At 47.0% G+C, this 17,521-nt stretch overlaps 2 protein-coding genes across 2 annotated transcripts; one reads left to right on the top strand and one right to left on the bottom strand.

Annotated features, from left to right (window-relative positions):
• Nucleotides 1-14,674: 14,674 nt before the first annotated feature.
• Nucleotides 14,675-15,163, top strand: LOC113566705. The gene is made up of 3 exons (XM_026993518.1): nt 14,675-14,843; nt 14,898-15,033; nt 15,094-15,163. The coding sequence occupies exons 1-3, from the start codon at nt 14,724-14,726 to the stop codon at nt 15,138-15,140; spliced, it is 303 nt and encodes a 100-aa protein (XP_026849319.1). The 5' UTR covers nt 14,675-14,723; the 3' UTR covers nt 15,141-15,163.
• Nucleotides 15,164-15,577: 414 nt separating this feature from the next.
• LOC6597514 (proline-rich proteoglycan 2) lies at nt 15,578-16,035 on the bottom strand. Its single transcript, XM_002022660.2, has 2 exons — nt 15,955-16,035; nt 15,578-15,881 (listed from the first exon to the last, which is right to left on the bottom strand). Exons 1-2 carry the CDS (start codon nt 16,015-16,017, stop codon nt 15,732-15,734), a joined length of 213 nt encoding a protein of 70 aa, XP_002022696.1. The 5' UTR covers nt 16,018-16,035; the 3' UTR covers nt 15,578-15,731.
• Between the last annotated feature and the right edge of the window lie 1,486 nt (nt 16,036-17,521).

The following is a 17,521-nucleotide window of genomic DNA, read 5'->3' as shown; positions in this document are numbered from 1 at the left end:
ACACTTACGCAATAGCACGCTCATACAGTTATACAAAGACACACACCAATGCACAGATGCAGAGAGAGAGAAAAACAGAGAGGCAAACTAATGTTGATGACAATGTTATGGGCGTCATGACAGCCATAAGCGCACTCGACAGCCCCGGACTGGGCGTGACACCTGCACAGCAGCGCTGATGATGCAAGACGAGTCCCCCAAACACCACCATCCCTAGGTCCTAGCACCTCCAGCAGCAGCCTCCAACATCCCCCCTCTACTCGTTCAGAGGGCGCGCGAGGGCAGGCGACAAAATTATTATTCTACAAAAAAATAATACGGAAAGTCTAACGAATTCGAACGGGAAAAAGCCCACAAGATGTGGATGAAAATAGGGTGGCAACAAAAAGACTGTTAGCAATTGGGAAACTCAATGGGATAGAAATTAGAAAGAGTCTAAGATCTTTGTCGTTTACCACAAAGATCGGAGGAAAGTCCTCCCCTCCGGTAAGTGTATGTCACTTCCAGATGAGGAGTCCACCTGGCGATGCCCTCAAAAATATGCAACGCCAAATGCAGGCTCCAGAACACGAAAACACACATACACCCAAAGGTTGGTAGATGGGGGGGGGGGGGGGGCTGTGCCCAGCCATGGCTATGTGATATCAAGCATTGAAGTAGCGTTAGCATCTCCGCCTCCTACCGGCCTTGCATCTCCATCTCCATCTCGGTCTCAACTTCAGCATCAGTCTCTGCTCGTTGACGTATGTTTGCTGATGGGTGGTGCTGTGGTGGTGCCTTGCATTTCTCTCTCTCTCTCTCTCTCTCTCTATTTATATGTGTGTGTGCAAGAGATTTGCAAACTAAAGCCTCATCACAATGTCCTCAAAATTCAAATAGCAACAACAGCAACAACTGTAGTTGGTCCCCGCCGAGCAGAGGTGCCTCCCAATCCTCACAGTGGACCCTTAGGCCCACACAAGCTCAATCCGAGGCGCACGCTGAGGCGCAGGCAGTGGCACATGCTGGGGCATAGGCTGGGGCACAGTCATTGGGTGAGGCTGGGGCACGGGACTCGGCAATTGTCACACGACGCTACTTTTGCAAATTATTTTTTTCACTCTTGTGTGTGCGTATGTGACGTCTGTGCCTGTGTCTGTATGTGTATCTGTGTCTGCTGTTTATGAATTGCAAATAACCCAACCCCCGGCCCCCTTTGGCCCTGCTTTGGCCCTAGCCCGAGATATTTCTTAACAAGCGGCACCTGTGAGCGCCGGCCGGCCCCTAAAAAACCCCCACCTTCCTTCGAAGCAACCCCTCATACCTTGTGTGTGTTGCACGAACCTCCCCATATGGCTCCTCCCCTGCATGTGTGTGTGTGTGTGTGTGTAAGTGGAATATGTTTTATTTAGCATTTTTAAGTGTTTGCTGGTTCTGTCCCCAGTAAGCGTCTCCACCATAGACATTCTGATTGTTTGGACCGACATCCTCCCAGTCTTCCTGCTGCGGCCCACACCCTTTTTGCTCCTTTCTCCTTTGGTCCTTGCGCTGAAGCTGATGCTTGAAGCAAAATAATAATTATTGTTATAGAAAGGACAAAGTATAATTTCAGATATGTGCAGTAGCGCCCAAGCGGGCAGGAGGAGCAGGCAGGAGGCCGGAGGAACAAGAGATCGCCAAGTGGGTCTTACTGCCAACACGAGAGGGAGTGTGATGGGGTCTAGAGGAGACCCGAGCGCGTTGCACTCTTATGCCCAAGACAAACAGAAATAGAAATTAATGAGTTGATACTCGTGGAAGGTGCAGCAATACGGTGGCAGAAACAACAAATGAGATGACATTTCGAGGAAGCTGACGATAGCAGGAGGGAGAATCCAAGATACGAAGAAACCAAGAGAGCTGCACCTCACCCATTAAACTCTTTATTGGGTCCCAGTCCCAGTCCATGTCCATACCCAACCCCTCGACTAATTAAATCCTGTGGCAGAACTCTGAGCTCCTTGGGCCGTGCCTTGACAAATGGACCAGCTGTCAGAAGTGACGTTTGGCTGTCAAAATATCAGCCACGTCAGCGGGTCCAATCACCCGGGGGAGGGGAACGAGAAGTGGTGCCCCGAACTGTGCCAAATGAAAGGCTGCCATAGAGCTGCTACCTTTATATAAGAAGAGACAATGCTTAGATTAAAGTATTCCCGATGTTTGGGATGCATGTGTGAGGTTGTGCGGTACCGCCGGGCTGCCAGGGTTCCGCCAGGGTTGCTAGGCTCAAGTGTCAAGCTGTCAAAGTCGCCATTTTTCACACACAAATACACAGTGACACACACACGGCCAGTGGAACCTGAGGTGGGGGTGGGGGTGGGTGTCTGGGTTGTGGCAATGGTACTGCAGCCTGTTGTCAAATATTGAAAAATGCTTCCGCCTGCCTGGATGGGCTTACGGCATGCCACATGTGTGTCTGCCCCTGCCCCACACACTCTCTCTCTCTCTCTCTCTCTCTAGCAGCCGTATCTTTGTGCCACACTTAATCCTTCATGGGCTTTCATATCATCATTTTGGCCAAATCATAAAAATGATGACGTCGTCGCTGGATGAGTTTTAGTTATCAAATAGTAGCCCATCCGCATCCGTCCGTCAACCCTTGGTCGCCATATTTTGGCTAATAAGCGTATACCTGCCTCCATCTCCACCCCGAAATAGAACCCAACCCATCGACATCCCAGGGCATCCCATTCGCATTCGCATCCCAGTCCCCTCCACCCCTCCATGCCTTGCACAGCTGCAGCTACTTTAAATTCCATGTGTGACATTTGATCATTTGTCATTGGACTTGAGCTTGAGACAGAGACTCGGAATCAGAGTCAGAGAAATGAAAGACAGAGGCCGTTTCTCTCTGTTTGTTTTGGGTGGGATTTGGTGGTGGCTGGATTTCGGGTTTCGCTCATTACTAATGATGATGATGACCAATGCCCAAAAAAGGTCTTTGTGGAAGGTCCTGCCACCCAGCTGATATGTCACTTAATGGCCTGCCTCCTCTACCCCATCTGTGGCTGTTCTGCTACTGCCACTGATACGGGCCACGGGTCGATTCTACGAGTACGAAGACCAAGGTCTGAAGGCTCTGAAAGAGGTCCACAGTAAGGGGTATTTAATGGTCTTAGCCCGAATTAATCCTACTTTGATAGGTGGTATTCCTTTTGGGGATAGCCCTGTTTTGTATTGATATAATATTTTGAATAATATTCGAAATTATATCTAATATTGAATTCGTATGTATAGATCTGAACCCACATTTTTATACTCGTTTCGAAATGATTTCGCTTATGATGCTTTTTTCACTATGTATTAGATGCAAGTCTAAAGGATCCAAAATGAGAATATTCCACGACCAGATATCTCAGTGATTAAGGGTCATCCCTTAATGCCTCCTCCTCCGCCTTTCCAGCGGAACCAGAAATTGGGAGGTAAGAGGAATTCTGCTAGCTGCGGTCCAGTCTCCTTTATACTTTGATTAAAAGATCAATTTTCTATGGGATCCCTTAAATTTAATGTGATCCAAACTTGGGCTCAATCAACTGCTTCCTTACGAAATTCTTTCGCCTTTATTTCGTGCTGATAAAACCTAAAGTTTACTCTCCTTTGAATTAAGTTTCAATTAGCTGTGGGCTTGGGGTTTGCAGAGAGAGATCCCATCTATGCTTTCCCCCCTGACTTCCACCATTTGCACTCGTAGAACCCGCGGGGGCTGTACTTCCTCGCTCCGTGAGCGCAACGCTTAAAACCATTTACAGTTGTAAATTAAATTTCCAACTCAAACAAATCAACCAAAATACCTTTCAATATCTTCGCCCAGGGCTCTTTTCTGTCCCGTTGTTGTCGTCGAAGGTAAGCACTCCACGGGCTGCACCCGCACCCCACCGCCACCTGATTCCAACTTCTCAGCGAAATGCCCCGCGGGTACTGAGGAAACGTATAATATATATACATATGTATATTCGTATATGTATACATACATATACATATATCCATTGAGTCGACGACTGGGGTAACATTTTTTAAGCTTGGTAATAAATTTTTAATAAGCTTGCTTGTTGTTTTGCCTCGCCGCCGTGCCAAAGATATTTTTTAATAAATCGTTTTCGAGTACATTGGGAAATGCTAAGACGCCTGCCACTCCCCCAAGCCAATCCATGCGGGCATATGAAATATACATACGACAGATAGACGACTGAATGAATAAGCGAATGAATGAATGGGAGGAAGCAGCGAGTGAATGGACGGATGGCTGGATGGATGGATGGATGGATGTCGGTAATGGTAACCCCCGGTGACTCTGGTGACTCTGCCGTGTGTCTAAGGGTGTCTTCCGATTGTCGTCAACGTTGTCGCTGTCGTTGTCGTTGTCGTTGTTGCTGTAGATGTCTTTTCCCCTGATCTCAGCCAAACCAAAACCAATCCAACCCCAGACCCCAGACCCCAGACCCAAGCCCGTCTCATTTTCATTGACTTGCGTTTTGTCTTTGCCCCGCGTTGCGCACATTAACAGAGCGAACAGCATTTTTACATCAATGATATTGAAATGATATGAAATACCTGACGGATGGACGGACGGGGTCGGGGCGCATTTTTCAATTTTAAATATTGACAAACGACCACTGGAGTGGGGGCCTCGGTCTCCTGCCCGGCGGCTGGCTTTGGGTAATTTGACAAGTTGTCGAAGCTTTGGCAATGTCACGACCAGGGTGCAAGTCAACAAGGAGTCTTCCTCTGGTCGGGGTTTGATGTGCTGCTGACTGATGCTTAGGAGCGTGGAAAGGAGGTTGATGCCTTACTTAGGTAACGCCGAACGCCTAATGCCAAACGCCGCAGATTTTTAGGACTGTTTCAAGCCGAACAGTCAGAAGCAGAGTCCAAGCCGTGGTCCGAACCAAAGACGGAGGCCACAGCCAGCGCCAGAGCCAGAGGCATCATGTTGCTGGGCGTTAGAACGCGGCTATTTGATGCACTTTGATAGGAGTCATGTCACCCAGATGTTTGGATTGGATGGATGAGAGCTGGAGCTCCTTCCTTTTCACAAATACGAATGTCAACATTCCAATTACGCGAACATTTTCCGCACACCAATAATATGCCCTGACAGCTGGACAGGCGGCGGAGATGGCCTCCGGAAAAGGACGGTAGAGATGGGTGGGATATAGAAATGGGGGCCCAGAAGGAGAACTCTGCGACAACAATGGGACAACAACTGGGAAAGGTGAGCGCCTGTGCACCAAGCCCCAACAATGCCAGGCTCCATGGACGATCCACGGACCCCAAAACAGAAGATGCCAACGCAAATAGGAACGAGAATGGAGGATGGAGGATTCGGATTCGGATTCAGATGAGAACGAGAACGAGAACGACGATGACGTTGATAATGGCGTAAAATGGTTGAAGGCAGACACGGACGGACACACAGAGAACAACAACAACGGAAAAATACAAGTCGAAAGTAGTAGAAATGTATGTGGAATGTGGGGCTAGGCGAAGGAGAAGGAGAAGGAGATGGCGACTCCCTTCTACATGAGAGCGGAATAAAAAACGACAGACCAGGTAGAGCAGCCAGAACAGAACAGCAGTCCGGGAACGAACAAACAAATTGGATGCGAATGCAAATAAACGAAAATTATAAATAACAGCAGCAGCAGCATCAGCATCCAGCTAGAGAAACGAGCAATGGAAGCTACAAGAATGGGGATTGGACTGTGGACTGTGGACTGTGGACTGTGGACTATACTGGAGGATGAGCTGGAGCTGGAGGATGGCTAGAAGAATGGTATAGAATGAGGGAATAGCTATGTCAGCCTCCACTCGGCAGCCGAAAGATGATGAGCCGCAATAACAGGCAGAGGGGCGATGCGCAGGAGCAGGGCCCCGGCAGATGATGGCTCTGTTCAGGGCCGGACCCTGAAAGTCCGCATAGAAATGTGGCTGAAGAAGGCAGTGGAAATGATAGTAAAAATAAAAAAAAAAGAAGAAGTCAAGTGCAATGTGTAGACAGAGCCGAGCAGCCGGGGAGCTGATGACTTGCAATGAATAGAAATTGCCAAAGCAAATGGCCCCAAACACAATGCAATGTGGCACGACTTCAACAGCTCCCAGGGAGAGTCCAAAGTAAATATTGTGCGCCCTTCTTTTCTGGTTCGCAGAGTACCATAAGAGAATCATCAATCGAACTCATTGAACCAATTCTGCACCAATCTCCATTCAAAGAATCACTTGAGATGCTCTCAAAGAACTGGGGAGCTCATCGATTCCATCGAAACACTCCGGCACCAATTCCCATTCAAAGGCCATCCAACGAGCACCCTTTGCGAAGCCCCCAAACTCCCACTAGGCAACCCCTGGGAGGGCTCCTGCAAAGGCGTGAAGCATTCAACCTGCTCGTGGATCAGGCAGGGTTGAGAGATCAGGATTATACCCTTAGTACATTGTGTTAGCTGTTGGCTCTTTTTTGGCTGGGATTGGGATTGGCCCAAGTTCTCTTTGGAGTTTGGATTTGGATCTGGGTCTGGGTCTGGGTCTGTAGATTCTGTGGGCCAACGCTTGGTTGCCTAGAGACAAAGCCCAAATGCAAATGAAATGGGAACTGAACTCCAAGGCGAGGATGGTGTGCGAATTGATTAAAATTCGATTGTTTCTTTTATTTCCTTCGGACTGTCAGGGGTTGGTTCTGCCTCTGCTGCTGGCTCCGGCTCTGACTCTGGCTCTGAGAAGGTTGTGGCTGCTGTCAAAGGGTTGCTCCGATGCCGTTTCCGTTTCCCAGTTCTGGCTCCGGCTCTGGCTCTTGTTCTTGTTGTTGCTATTTATTGGCCGTGCCTGCCTCGGCATTTATTACACGGCGCTGCGAGTTTTAATTATGCCGCGCTGCCTCCTGCCTTCTTCCTCCTGCCTGGGCCCCGGAGCGTTGCCTAATCAGCGGCGGCACATCAGGCAGCCCCCTCACCTAATCATCTTCCACCCCTTTCTCGACGGTAGAGTGTGTGTTCTCTATGTGTGTGTGTGTGTGTCTGTATATGTGAGGTTTTTTTTCACCTTTTCTGTTGTCGTCTCGTTGTTGTCCTTGTCGTCGTTGCCTTTCGATTTTTAATTTTTTAATTCGTTATCCTTGCGCCTGCCTCCACCTCTGCTTTCTGTTCTGCTCGTACCCTCCTCTTGGACAGGGTATGATGACACTACCAGAGGTTTGCCATGCAGAAAATAAGGCATTTACGAGCCTATATCGTAGCAGCAAAGCAAGTCCTTCGGTATACAAATATCTGCCTGTAACTATGTACAGATATATTTAAGCAGGAACCGTTTAGATCGTACGGATACATATATTCGATATTTAGGATTGGGGACTAGTTTGCGGTTGATGATTTACAGGGGGGGGTGGTGGTGATCTAAAGGGTATCTAAAGCGTCGAAGCCACCAACAAAGTCTTACCCTCTCGCTTGGTTTTTTTTCTGCCCTTGCCTGCTTAATGGCAGAGCGCGTGTGTCGTCCTTGTGGGCGCATCCTGTAGCCGAGGCGGTATCCAGGCGAGCGGCAGGCGGCGGCAGTGGCAGGCAAAGCAAGGGTTAGGCATTAAACGCTAAATCAGATAATGTTAGACAATTGAGCAGCGACGTCGCCCGCCCGAGCTGACATTAAAACAAAAGTCGCGCCGTGGCTTCGGCTCCGGCTGCGGATGAGGACTCGACTTGGTCGCATGCAAATCAACCTGGGAAAGAAGTCGGAGTGGGAGTTGGGGACTGGTCTGGAAAAAAAGGGTTAACTTTTCATAAAATACTGCATATATTGACTCAAGTCATGTACACCACTGCGAGCCGGGACAACAGGACAACGGGGCTACAAGGACTCGACAAACTTCGATTACAAAAATTCGCATTATCCGATTAAGCGGCGGGAAAGGACACGGACACGGACATGGACACGTCAGAAGAGGACGGAGAGCACCGAGAGAACAGAGTGCAGAACGAGGAAGAAAAGAACTGAAAAGAAAATTTTAATTTTAAATTATTACCATTGCCCTGTCGTTGGGAGGGGGTCGGGGAGCGGGGGTTGGGGTCTGGGCTATGTTGGCTTTTGGGTTGGAAGGCGTTGCCCCTTACGCCCATCCCATTTGACCCTGGGCCTCGTCGCGACCGCACCGCTTTTTCCGGAAAGTATGCAGCATAAAAATAAAAAAGAAAAGGGATTGAAAAACCTCAAGCCACCTGACCAAAATAATGAGAAAAACGCGTCGAGTAAATAAAAACGCGTGAGACACAACCGGAAGCGGACGGCGACGTCGGCGGTAACGGTGACCCTTTTTTCCGCCTCTTTGTCTATTTTCTTGTTGTTGTTTGCCAGTCGGCATCCGAACCCCTGAACACTGCTGATACCTTGGAAATTAACGCGAGTAACTGTGTGGAAAATATGCCATGTCCGTGTCCGTGTCCGCTTCGTTTTCCGCGGGTTGCATGATTGTCTTAACTAGCCCTCCATTGATGGAAGCGTTCGATTAGATTAGCCGACTAGAGTGGAGATCCCCGGAAAAGTGGGGGAGGAGATTTAGATGTATCAAAATGTCACCTCCCAGACGAGAGAAATGTAGAGAATGGCGAAAGAACTTTTAAACGATGGAACTGGTGACCCCGACTTGTGGAAAGAAGTGAATGGTGAGCACTAAGCGTTAGCTGTGACGATTTTCCTCTGATATCTGATGCTCTGCATGTTTAAGTCTCAGTTTGGATCTGGATAGGCATTCAGCTCTGATAAAATTTCAAGTTAAGAGACTCGAAAATTCCTCAATCTGTAAGCTTATATTCTTGTAATGCTGCGAATGCTCTCTGAGGAATGCCTATCGACCCTTTCCAGCACCAGCTTATAGCTAACCCCTTTCGAGTTTTCGGACTTTTAATAGAGTTTTCGAACTTTGAGCTAAGCCAACGATTGAGTTTACTTTGGTCTCAGCCATCCTTTTGACTGACTTACGCTTGGCTTTCTTCCTTAACATTAACATCTACATATTCCATCTACGAGTGTGGTATCTCCTTCTTTCTGTTCGGATTTTCATGCTCCGGCTTATTTCCTTCTACATGTCCATTTCCTAGGTAACCTTTTTTCTTTTCCGGTTCCATTCTACTTTACTGCCTACAGATTCGTCTCCATCTTCCACTTTTGCTGCTGCTTCGTCTTCCTTTCTTCTTCACCAGATACATACATACATATGTATTCTTCTATTTCTTCAGATTCTCCTACTCCTTCGTGTTCCTTTCGTATGCCCTTCTCAACTACTGCTGGATTCTTCTTCGTTTTTGGGTTGGGTCGGTGTTCACTTTTGGTTTTGTGCATTTTTAATTATTGGCTTTTTTCTGAGACGCTTTAATTGTATTTGCTTAGCATTTTGGCCAAAGTGCACACACACACATACACAGTGGAAAGGCGGGCACTGACTACGCCCCTGCCACTGGCTCTGTTCGCATTTAAATTGCATGGAATTTGCAAACTGAAATTAAAATAGTTAATGATTTTTTGGTCAGGCGACTTAAGTGGCGACTCAATTGGTCACCAGGAGGAGGAGTGCGGAGTGGAGTGGAGCAGGAGTCCTGTCCCAGGACCCTTGCCTGAGTAATTGAAAAAGCATCGTCAGTGCGGTGGTGATGGTGTAGACGGAGGCGATGGCGGAGGCCATCTAGGGGGTTCGCCAAAAGACAAATAGAGAGCGAACAAGTGTAGTGCAAACTTTTGCGGCGACAACCCTGGTCCAGAGCAACTCTGCCCTACCACCACACTCCCCCAGAGTTTCCCACACCCACACCCAAACCCCCACCCCCTCCCCCTTGGCATTGCATGTAAATGTTGTAAAAGTTTTTACGATTTGCCAAACTATAAAAAGGGAAAGGCGGTGGCGCGTGAGTCGGTGGGGCGGACTCTCGGTCTGTTGGTCCACTTGGATATACTTGCAATATAATAAACTAAGTAATTACATATGTGTGCGTGTGTGGGCAGGGCGTGGGGCGTGGGGCGTGGGCAGTGGGCAGTGGGCAGTGGCTGGGGGAAGAACTATTTGAATTCGCCCATAAAACATGGACGAGTGCAAAAAGTGCGCCCAAATTACCTTGACATGTGAGCTGGTGGTGCCCCCGCACCTCGGGCCCGGTCCCCCCGATGACGTTCCCCAGTTGCCCTTCACTTTTTATGACAATTTCACTTTCCACAGAGCCCCACCATCAACAGAAGCGGGGGAGGTCCTTGCGTGTGTGACCATTTCATAGGCATTTGTCATTAGGACCCCACCCCTTACCCCGCAGCAATGCCGGTTGGTCGTCAAGGCGGTGCCGTTTACAGCCCAGCGCTGAATGACACTAAAACGTAGCCACAGTGGTATCCATAAACTTCCATAATCGTAAATATAGATTTGTGGTGCACGTAGACCACCCAATCCCCCCCAGATACACTTCTGCTCTCGTAGTACTCTGCGTTCTACATTGAAACTAAATGAAATTTTCCATTCGGAAGCCATCGAGATTTAATAGTAAGAGAATACAGTAGAAAGACTTACGAAAAGAGAGACTATCAGAGGGAAACAGAACGAGAATGGTATCGGGGAACTGATTTCTGGTAATTATGTTGTTCCCAAATGCCTGTTGCACTTTGCCATTAAATGAAGGACAGATACAGATACAGACACAGACAGAAAGCAATAGAGAGGAAAAAAAGGACTCAAAGGACTAAAGACTTTGTCTCTGGCATATTTTTCGGCTAATGACACTTTTAACAGCTGTTGGATTTCCCTGGAAAATGCGACTTGCTCTCTGCCACTCAGCGCAAGATGTAGAGAGATATGGAGACGGAGAGTTAAAGCACACGTTGGGAGAAGGAGAAAGTGAAAATGGGGGCAGGATTAGAAGCCTCCTTCCCTTCCACTCGCCCCGGCCCTCCTCCTCGCACATATTTGAAGACATAAATAAATGTCAAAAAATGCAGATTACTTATTAACCCCTGTGGCGTGCCACAAAAACTCTGCTCCTGCTCCTGAGTCTGCCTGTGCCTTAGCCGCGATATTATTCATTAATACAAAACTCTGGGAAGAACACCACCACCCCTCCAATCCACCCATTTAAACACCCACCCACCCCCCTGACTGGTGGCGATGGCCCCCACGCGGCGCTTTTGCCACCTTTGGAACGAACGAACGAACAAACGGCCCAATGGATGGAGAAAATTATTAGCTCTTTGGTAATATTTTCTTGCATAAATTTTTGAATAATTTTGTTTTTTTTCGCGCTCACTCTCTCTCTTTCTCTCTCTTGCTCCCTCATTCTCTTTCACTCTGCTATGGTTGTATCTGTGTGGCATCTTTGGGTAACGCTTTATTTTCAATTTAACCCTCATTGTTGTACGTATAGCTGCCTCCCATTGCCACCCACTCTGCCGTACTCACACCACCCACTCTCTTTGTGGATTTCACCTTTTTTGTGTATGTGGGTCCGCTCGGTTCTCTGTTCCGCACTGTCTTTCGCGTGTGGCATAAAAATTGAATCCTAATCCATGAATATAGATGATTATTATATGCCCCGCAGTTGGCCCCGCTCTTCACGAACCAACCAAACAGCGGGATGGCAGCCATTAGAATACTGCTGCTGCTGCTGCTGCTCCTTTAGGTCTGGTCTGGTCTCGTTTGGTTTGGTCTGTTGGATATCTCTCCTTCTCGCTATGGTGTTTGGAAAATTTCCCTTTGTTTTGCATTTTGCATCAATCCACAGAACCACTCCGTCGAACCACTGGTCCTCCACCTCCACCTCCACCTCCGCCTCCGCCCCATTTGCCCGTGCAACTACCGAGCCCCGAAATGAGAACGCCGCCAAAGTTGTCGTAAAATTTTGTTATGACTTTTTTCTTATTGCCGAACGCATTCGAAATGTTGCTCTAGGGGGTGGGATGGGGATGGGTGGGGGATTCTTAAGATACTTCCTGCTGGTATTTAAAGTTGTAAAAATTGATGGGATCTTGGCCTCCGGATGTTGCCTACAATATTTCAGTTGGACTTTCCTTTTTTTCGGTCAGAAGTTTTCATTCTTCTGCTTCTTTGGGGACGGGCTCTGATCCGAGGGGGGTCTAGGGTGAGAAAAAAAAAACATGGGCATATTCCGAGATTTCAGCTATGGCTCCTAAAAGTATGCTGCAAACATTGATTGTAGGGAAATATTTCCTCTCTTTCAGAGAGCCCTATATTTTCAAATTTAAGCATGCATCAGATATGTAGAATATTTATTAGCCTCATAGAAATATAATTTGATTTTCCATTTATAAGAACGCAAAACTGGGACACAACCCCTTGTGTTTTGGTACAACATTTCCTCTATGTTCAAGTGTGTTTATTCTACCACGCAAGATGCCTAGAAGATGGTAGGTTTTGGAACCGAACTCCAAGTTCCATATCGGCGACAAATGGAGGAAGGTAGAGGGTGGTAGTACCACAGGAAAAATTATACAAGTGCACCCACTGTACTCCTTCCAGCATATAGTATTCCATTCCGAATTTACCCACCGATCCGTTCACTGAAAGCATAAATAAATAAATTATTAGAAAATTAACAATTTTTGCAATTAAAACTACAAAACTAATTTACAAATGCATTGCATTTCGGTCGCATCGGGGTGTGGGGTGCGTGGTGCTGCCCGGAGGATGAGGTGAGCTTAACGAGCAAATAATAATGACCGCGGCATTTGTAATAACAATAATGAAAAGTCATTTGGCCATTTGGTCATTTAGCCATTTTGGCAGGGACTACCGGACCATTGGCTGGGACTGGGACTGGGACTGGCCTGGCCTGGATGGTTGGTTCGCTGGTTCGCTGTTTCACTGTTTTGCTGCGAACCAAACAACAACATGGCTATAACAATTAATTAACAAATAAAATGTCAATTAATTTTACAAACACAGCGGCAGCGTATGCCGCCCGCCCGTACACCAAAGCGAAAAAATAAATGTATATAAATACAAAACCATATATATAACAATAAAATTTACAACGAATGCGAATCACACACAAACACACACAGTCCCATACAGAAAATAAACCATCCGCCCCAGCGAGCCAGGTTCCGCAAGCAGCGCGAATTTTCTCATTTATTTATGATTTCAATTTCAATATTAAAGGTGTGTGTGCGTGGGTCGTCGTGTGGTCCGCGGATTGGGGCTGAAATTTAAATAAGTTGGCTGGCGGTGAAAGCATTTTTTGGTATTTTAAATATTTAATTGAATGATAAATAAATGCAAGCCTTTGACCCCCTCCATGCAGCGACAACGACAAAGCGAGATCCGCAATTGATGCGCACAATCAGCAGAAAGATATACACTCGCGGAAGAGTTCAGGGGAGAAATCCATTGCGGGGAGAGGAGCAGAAGTGAAGTGAATCTAGAGAAGACAGGCCAGAGCTGTGAAAAAATAAATGGAATGCAGGTAGAGGTGGAAAATGCCTATGAACCAATGGCTGCGGCGCAGGCATATAAATATTTATGCACCACTCTATCGATGGCTCTGAACGGGTAAATCCAGTTATGGACCGATATGACATTGCTGTTTTTCATCCAGGTTCCAGGGTCTTCTGGGTCTTCTGTCATTAATCATTATCTTCAGGATATTACAATGCATAAATACTACTATATCAGAAACTGACTGAAAGATAAACGTATAGCTCCGTTCGTTTCGACTCTGACATCTGAGATTCAATAGCCTTGCACGCTTAAGTGGGCACTTGAGTGCCACTTCAGCTTTGCAGGGTATGCTGCTGTCGCCTCCTTGGGTGCACATGCCACACAAGCGTTCACTCGAACACGGACCATTTGCCATTCGGCGCCATTTTGTTTGGCCGCAGACGCAAAATGCAATTTAATTATTACATTTGGACTTTTTGTCCTCTGCTCTGCCACGTCCGTCCTGTCCCACTTCGGTTTGGTGTGGTTTTTGGTGCCTGGTGGCTAGTGGCTGGTAGCGACTCTTCTCCACATATTTATTTACTTATTTATTTAAACATTTATTTATCGTATTTACTTGCGTTTCATTTGCCATTCATTCCCCAGAGTGAGCAAAGGCACGAATGACGAAGGACGGTGGCGATGGCGATGGCGATGGCAAGGGCCTATTTCCGTTTGCAATCATTGGAACGGAACTTTCCATTCGGACGAAATTTACATTTCAACTTCATCTGCATCTTCATTCCTCTGTGTGAGAGCGTATCTGTGTATCTGTTTGCGTCTGTTGCATATTTTCTTTTATTGCTTTTATTATATTCGCTTTTTGAATATTTCCCGACGCCGCCCCACAGCTCCATGGGCACCGCAGAACTAATCAAACTTTATCTTTTTTAATATCTTCTAGTGGGTACTTTAGGTGGCTCCGAGGAGAAGTGGATTCCAATTGGATAATTTACAGTAAGAGCTAAAAAAATATGTAAGCTTGATGAGCTGTGAGGAGTGTAAGGACATGAATTTCAAGGGAGTCTTTCGATGGAAAATAGTCTCTCATTACGACTGGGAGACACGGTACCATGATCAGCATTCATCATTCCGTCATCCGTTCATCTGTCAGTCGGTTTTCTCACATTATTCGTTAGATTCGATTCATATACTGAAAAATATACAAATTTCATAAATGTCAAGTGCATTCCAGAAGCTATCAAAGGTCTTGGCATTCTGCCTCGCCAACCTCCTATTTGGTTGGTACCTCTGGCCGATGGTTTTGTCAGACATCCCCGTTTGGACAAATAACGAAATCTACCTCAATTTGCTCGTTTACCTGCACCAGCTAACAGTTTTTTGGTACGGCCTTCTGGTACTATCCGAATGTGCCTTGGTAAGTCGTATCGTGTCGTATTGGATATCCAACCAACCAGGGATCTACTTGCAGGAAGACTTGGTTTTCATAACGCTCATCATTTTGACAGATATTGTTCACATTTCGCTGAGCGGCGCCTTTCTCGTGCACTCTGCCATTGGCGGTGGTGGCGACTTTCGACTTAGTATCGTCGCTCTCTTGGATATGTGTATGTACCTTCTGAATTCCTTGTAAATTCACTGAAATTCTTATTAATTTCCTTCACCAGCTCTCAGCTTCTTCTGCTCGATTCGCTGGCCGTTTGTTGTTGCATAATTGATCAATTGATTTTAAGCAACGATGGCAATAAATTAATAAGTTTATATAGTTTTTTGAACCGTGCAAGGGGGTCGGCTGAATGCACTGGCAGGCGACTCTGGGCTGTGGTTTCACCTCAAATCAGAAAAGAACAGCCCGAGCGGTAGCAAAGCCTTTACATAACATCAAGTGCAGTTCACACATTTCTACTGCAGAGTCGCCTTTTGTCCCTCGGACATCCTTCTGACCCAATTAATAGCTTCATTTAATTCCAATCCGCACTTCATCTGCAGTCATCTAACCTCAAAGGGCAGTTCCTCAGCTGAAGGGTGGTATGTGGTCATATTTTAAGCTCCAACCACAACATATGTACATGCATATGACCCCACCCTGGATCCAGCCTAGATCCACCCTGGATTCAACCTGGATCCAAAGTGCAAGTGAAGCCCCATCTTTTCTGCAGGATTACACATAAACATATATTCTAGATTGAGCAAAAAAATACAAAATACGCAGAAAGGATACACTTAGCAATAGGAAGTTTCGCATGGAACGTGTCGTGCCGGGTGTGGACTGGGATTGGGACTGGGCGTAAGATCGGAACGCTCCTCATCCCGATGAAGCGGTTGTCGAGGGCGGGGGTCCACAGCGTCCGCCCGGTCCGCCCGGTCCGCCTGGCGGGCGTCCCGATGGCGGAGGTCCAGATGGCGGCGGGCCACTTGGTGGCGGTCCGCAGGGACCACCCTGGGGATAAGCGCTCTTAAAGAAAACAAAAATATGAAAAGGAAGAGTTAGCGTTAGGCGAGTAGAGGGGTGGCTTGCGAGCACTCACCACTAATGAACCACACAGCAGCATCAGCAGCAGGCTGATAAGGTAATGACAGTTGAAATGCATCTTTCTGTTCGATTGTCCGTTCTTGCCGTGGATCCACTGATGGCCTGACTGGCGGCGGACAGAGGCTTTTATAGCGACACCGATCGACCAGCGGAGCGTGTCTAACTGCCATCACCCATCAGCAGCCTCGCTCTGGGCCCAAAATAATGGGACTGCTATTTTTAGCTTTGGTGTGAAATTGGGGAAGCGGTTGCGTGTGTGGCAATTGTTGGACTGAAACTGTTGAGGCAATTATAACGTGGAAAAACAATCAGCAAATCTGTGTATATTAAATCATTATTGTTCAATTGGTGAATGATTCCGGCATATGACATTTGGGTCAATTAAAAAAATGTGAAAAGACCAGAGCAGCCATCGCTCCCTTCGGTGCATTTCATGAAACGTTTATACATAGCTACGCTGAAAAAGGTGCTGCCACATGGCGTATGAGTAATAATCCTCAAGAAAATGTAAGAAAATACTGCGGATGCGTAACTTTCGCTCATGCCACACAAATTACCAGCCTTATCAACTGCCGGAAACATTTTTGAGCAGGCAACGATATCGAAAACGTAACCGTACAGGCCCCGTAGCCGTAGCTTGAATTAAAACTGATGATGAAGTTGAAGCTGGAGAAACCTCTGCTGGAATTTCACACCTTACTGCCTTCCATCTGGCGGGGTCCTAAAACAATTAGCGATTGTTTCGCGCAGCCCCACCCCTACCCACATACCGGGACCCATGCCCAGCTCCGACTGAAATTCAAGCCCCCAGCGATGACTTCGCGGGCGGTAATTGGTGGTGTTTGTTCCAATGGTTTGTGTCCTCGCTAGCCGCTGCCGTTTTTTCGGCAGCGTCTGGCGGGGAATGCATTTTGGCTCGGATTGCATATTCATGGTGCCTTCATGTTGTTGGTCTGCCATGTTCATGTTCATGTTCCAGCTCTAGCTCCGTCTCCGTCTCTGACTCCGAGTGAGTCTCGTTGTCAGTCCCGGGCTCGGGCTCGGGCTCAGGCTCGGGCTCCGGCTCCGGCTCGACTTGGCTGGGGTTAAGCCCACCTAGACCAGGTTGCTTGTTGGCTTCTTGGTTGGCCATAAAACCAAAATAATAGCCGCATAACATTTTATCTACCGCAGTAATAAATATTCAGTTAATTATAGAGAGCCAGAGCAAGAGCGAGCAAGCGAGAGCAGTCTTATATGCAAATGTTTCTCGTAATAAAACACCGAAAACTTGTACCAAAAGAGAAACAGAGTTAGGCGTCATCTAATACCCCGAGCAGAGAGAAAGATAGATAAGGATAGAATAATATATTAGAATTTATTTCAGAACCACATCGTTCTTCATCTCGACTATGAATTCCAATGCACCGCTATCATAGTGGCGATAAGAAGGATGAGAAGAATGACGATTATGTAGAAGAACATGCACATGGCTGCGATACTTCAGAAGCTTGAGGACAAATAATTCGACTATAAGGAGTACTGAAAGATGGTTCATCAACCGAAAATTTACGTTGCAGATC

Source organism: Drosophila persimilis, unplaced genomic scaffold, assembly GCF_003286085.1.
Source record: "Drosophila persimilis strain 14011-0111.01,24,50 unplaced genomic scaffold, DperRS2 tig00000841-arrow-arrow-pilon, whole genome shotgun sequence".
Classification (NCBI taxonomy): domain Eukaryota; kingdom Metazoa; phylum Arthropoda; class Insecta; order Diptera; family Drosophilidae; genus Drosophila; species Drosophila persimilis.
The sequence above is the reverse complement of the archived record's forward strand: the minus strand, read 5'-3'. Positions and strand labels throughout refer to the sequence as shown.

Bases quoted from the DNA above. Each gene is read 5' to 3' on its own strand.
- LOC113566705 (XM_026993518.1), top strand. From the start codon at position 14,724: ATGGTTTTGTCAGACATCCCCGTTTGGACAAATAACGAAATCTACCTC. The intron at 14,844-14,897 runs GTAAGTCGTATC...ATCTACTTGCAG, and splicing joins TACTATCCGAATGTGCCTTG to GAAGACTTGGTTTTCATAAC. The intron at 15,034-15,093 runs GTATGTACCTTC...TTCCTTCACCAG, and splicing joins CGTCGCTCTCTTGGATATGT to CTCTCAGCTTCTTCTGCTCG.
- LOC6597514 (XM_002022660.2), bottom strand. From the start codon at position 16,017: ATGCATTTCAACTGTCATTACCTTATCAGCCTGCTGCTGATGCTGCTG. The intron at 15,882-15,954 runs GTGAGTGCTCGC...GTTTTCTTTAAG, and splicing joins TGCTGTGTGGTTCATTAGTG to AGCGCTTATCCCCAGGGTGG.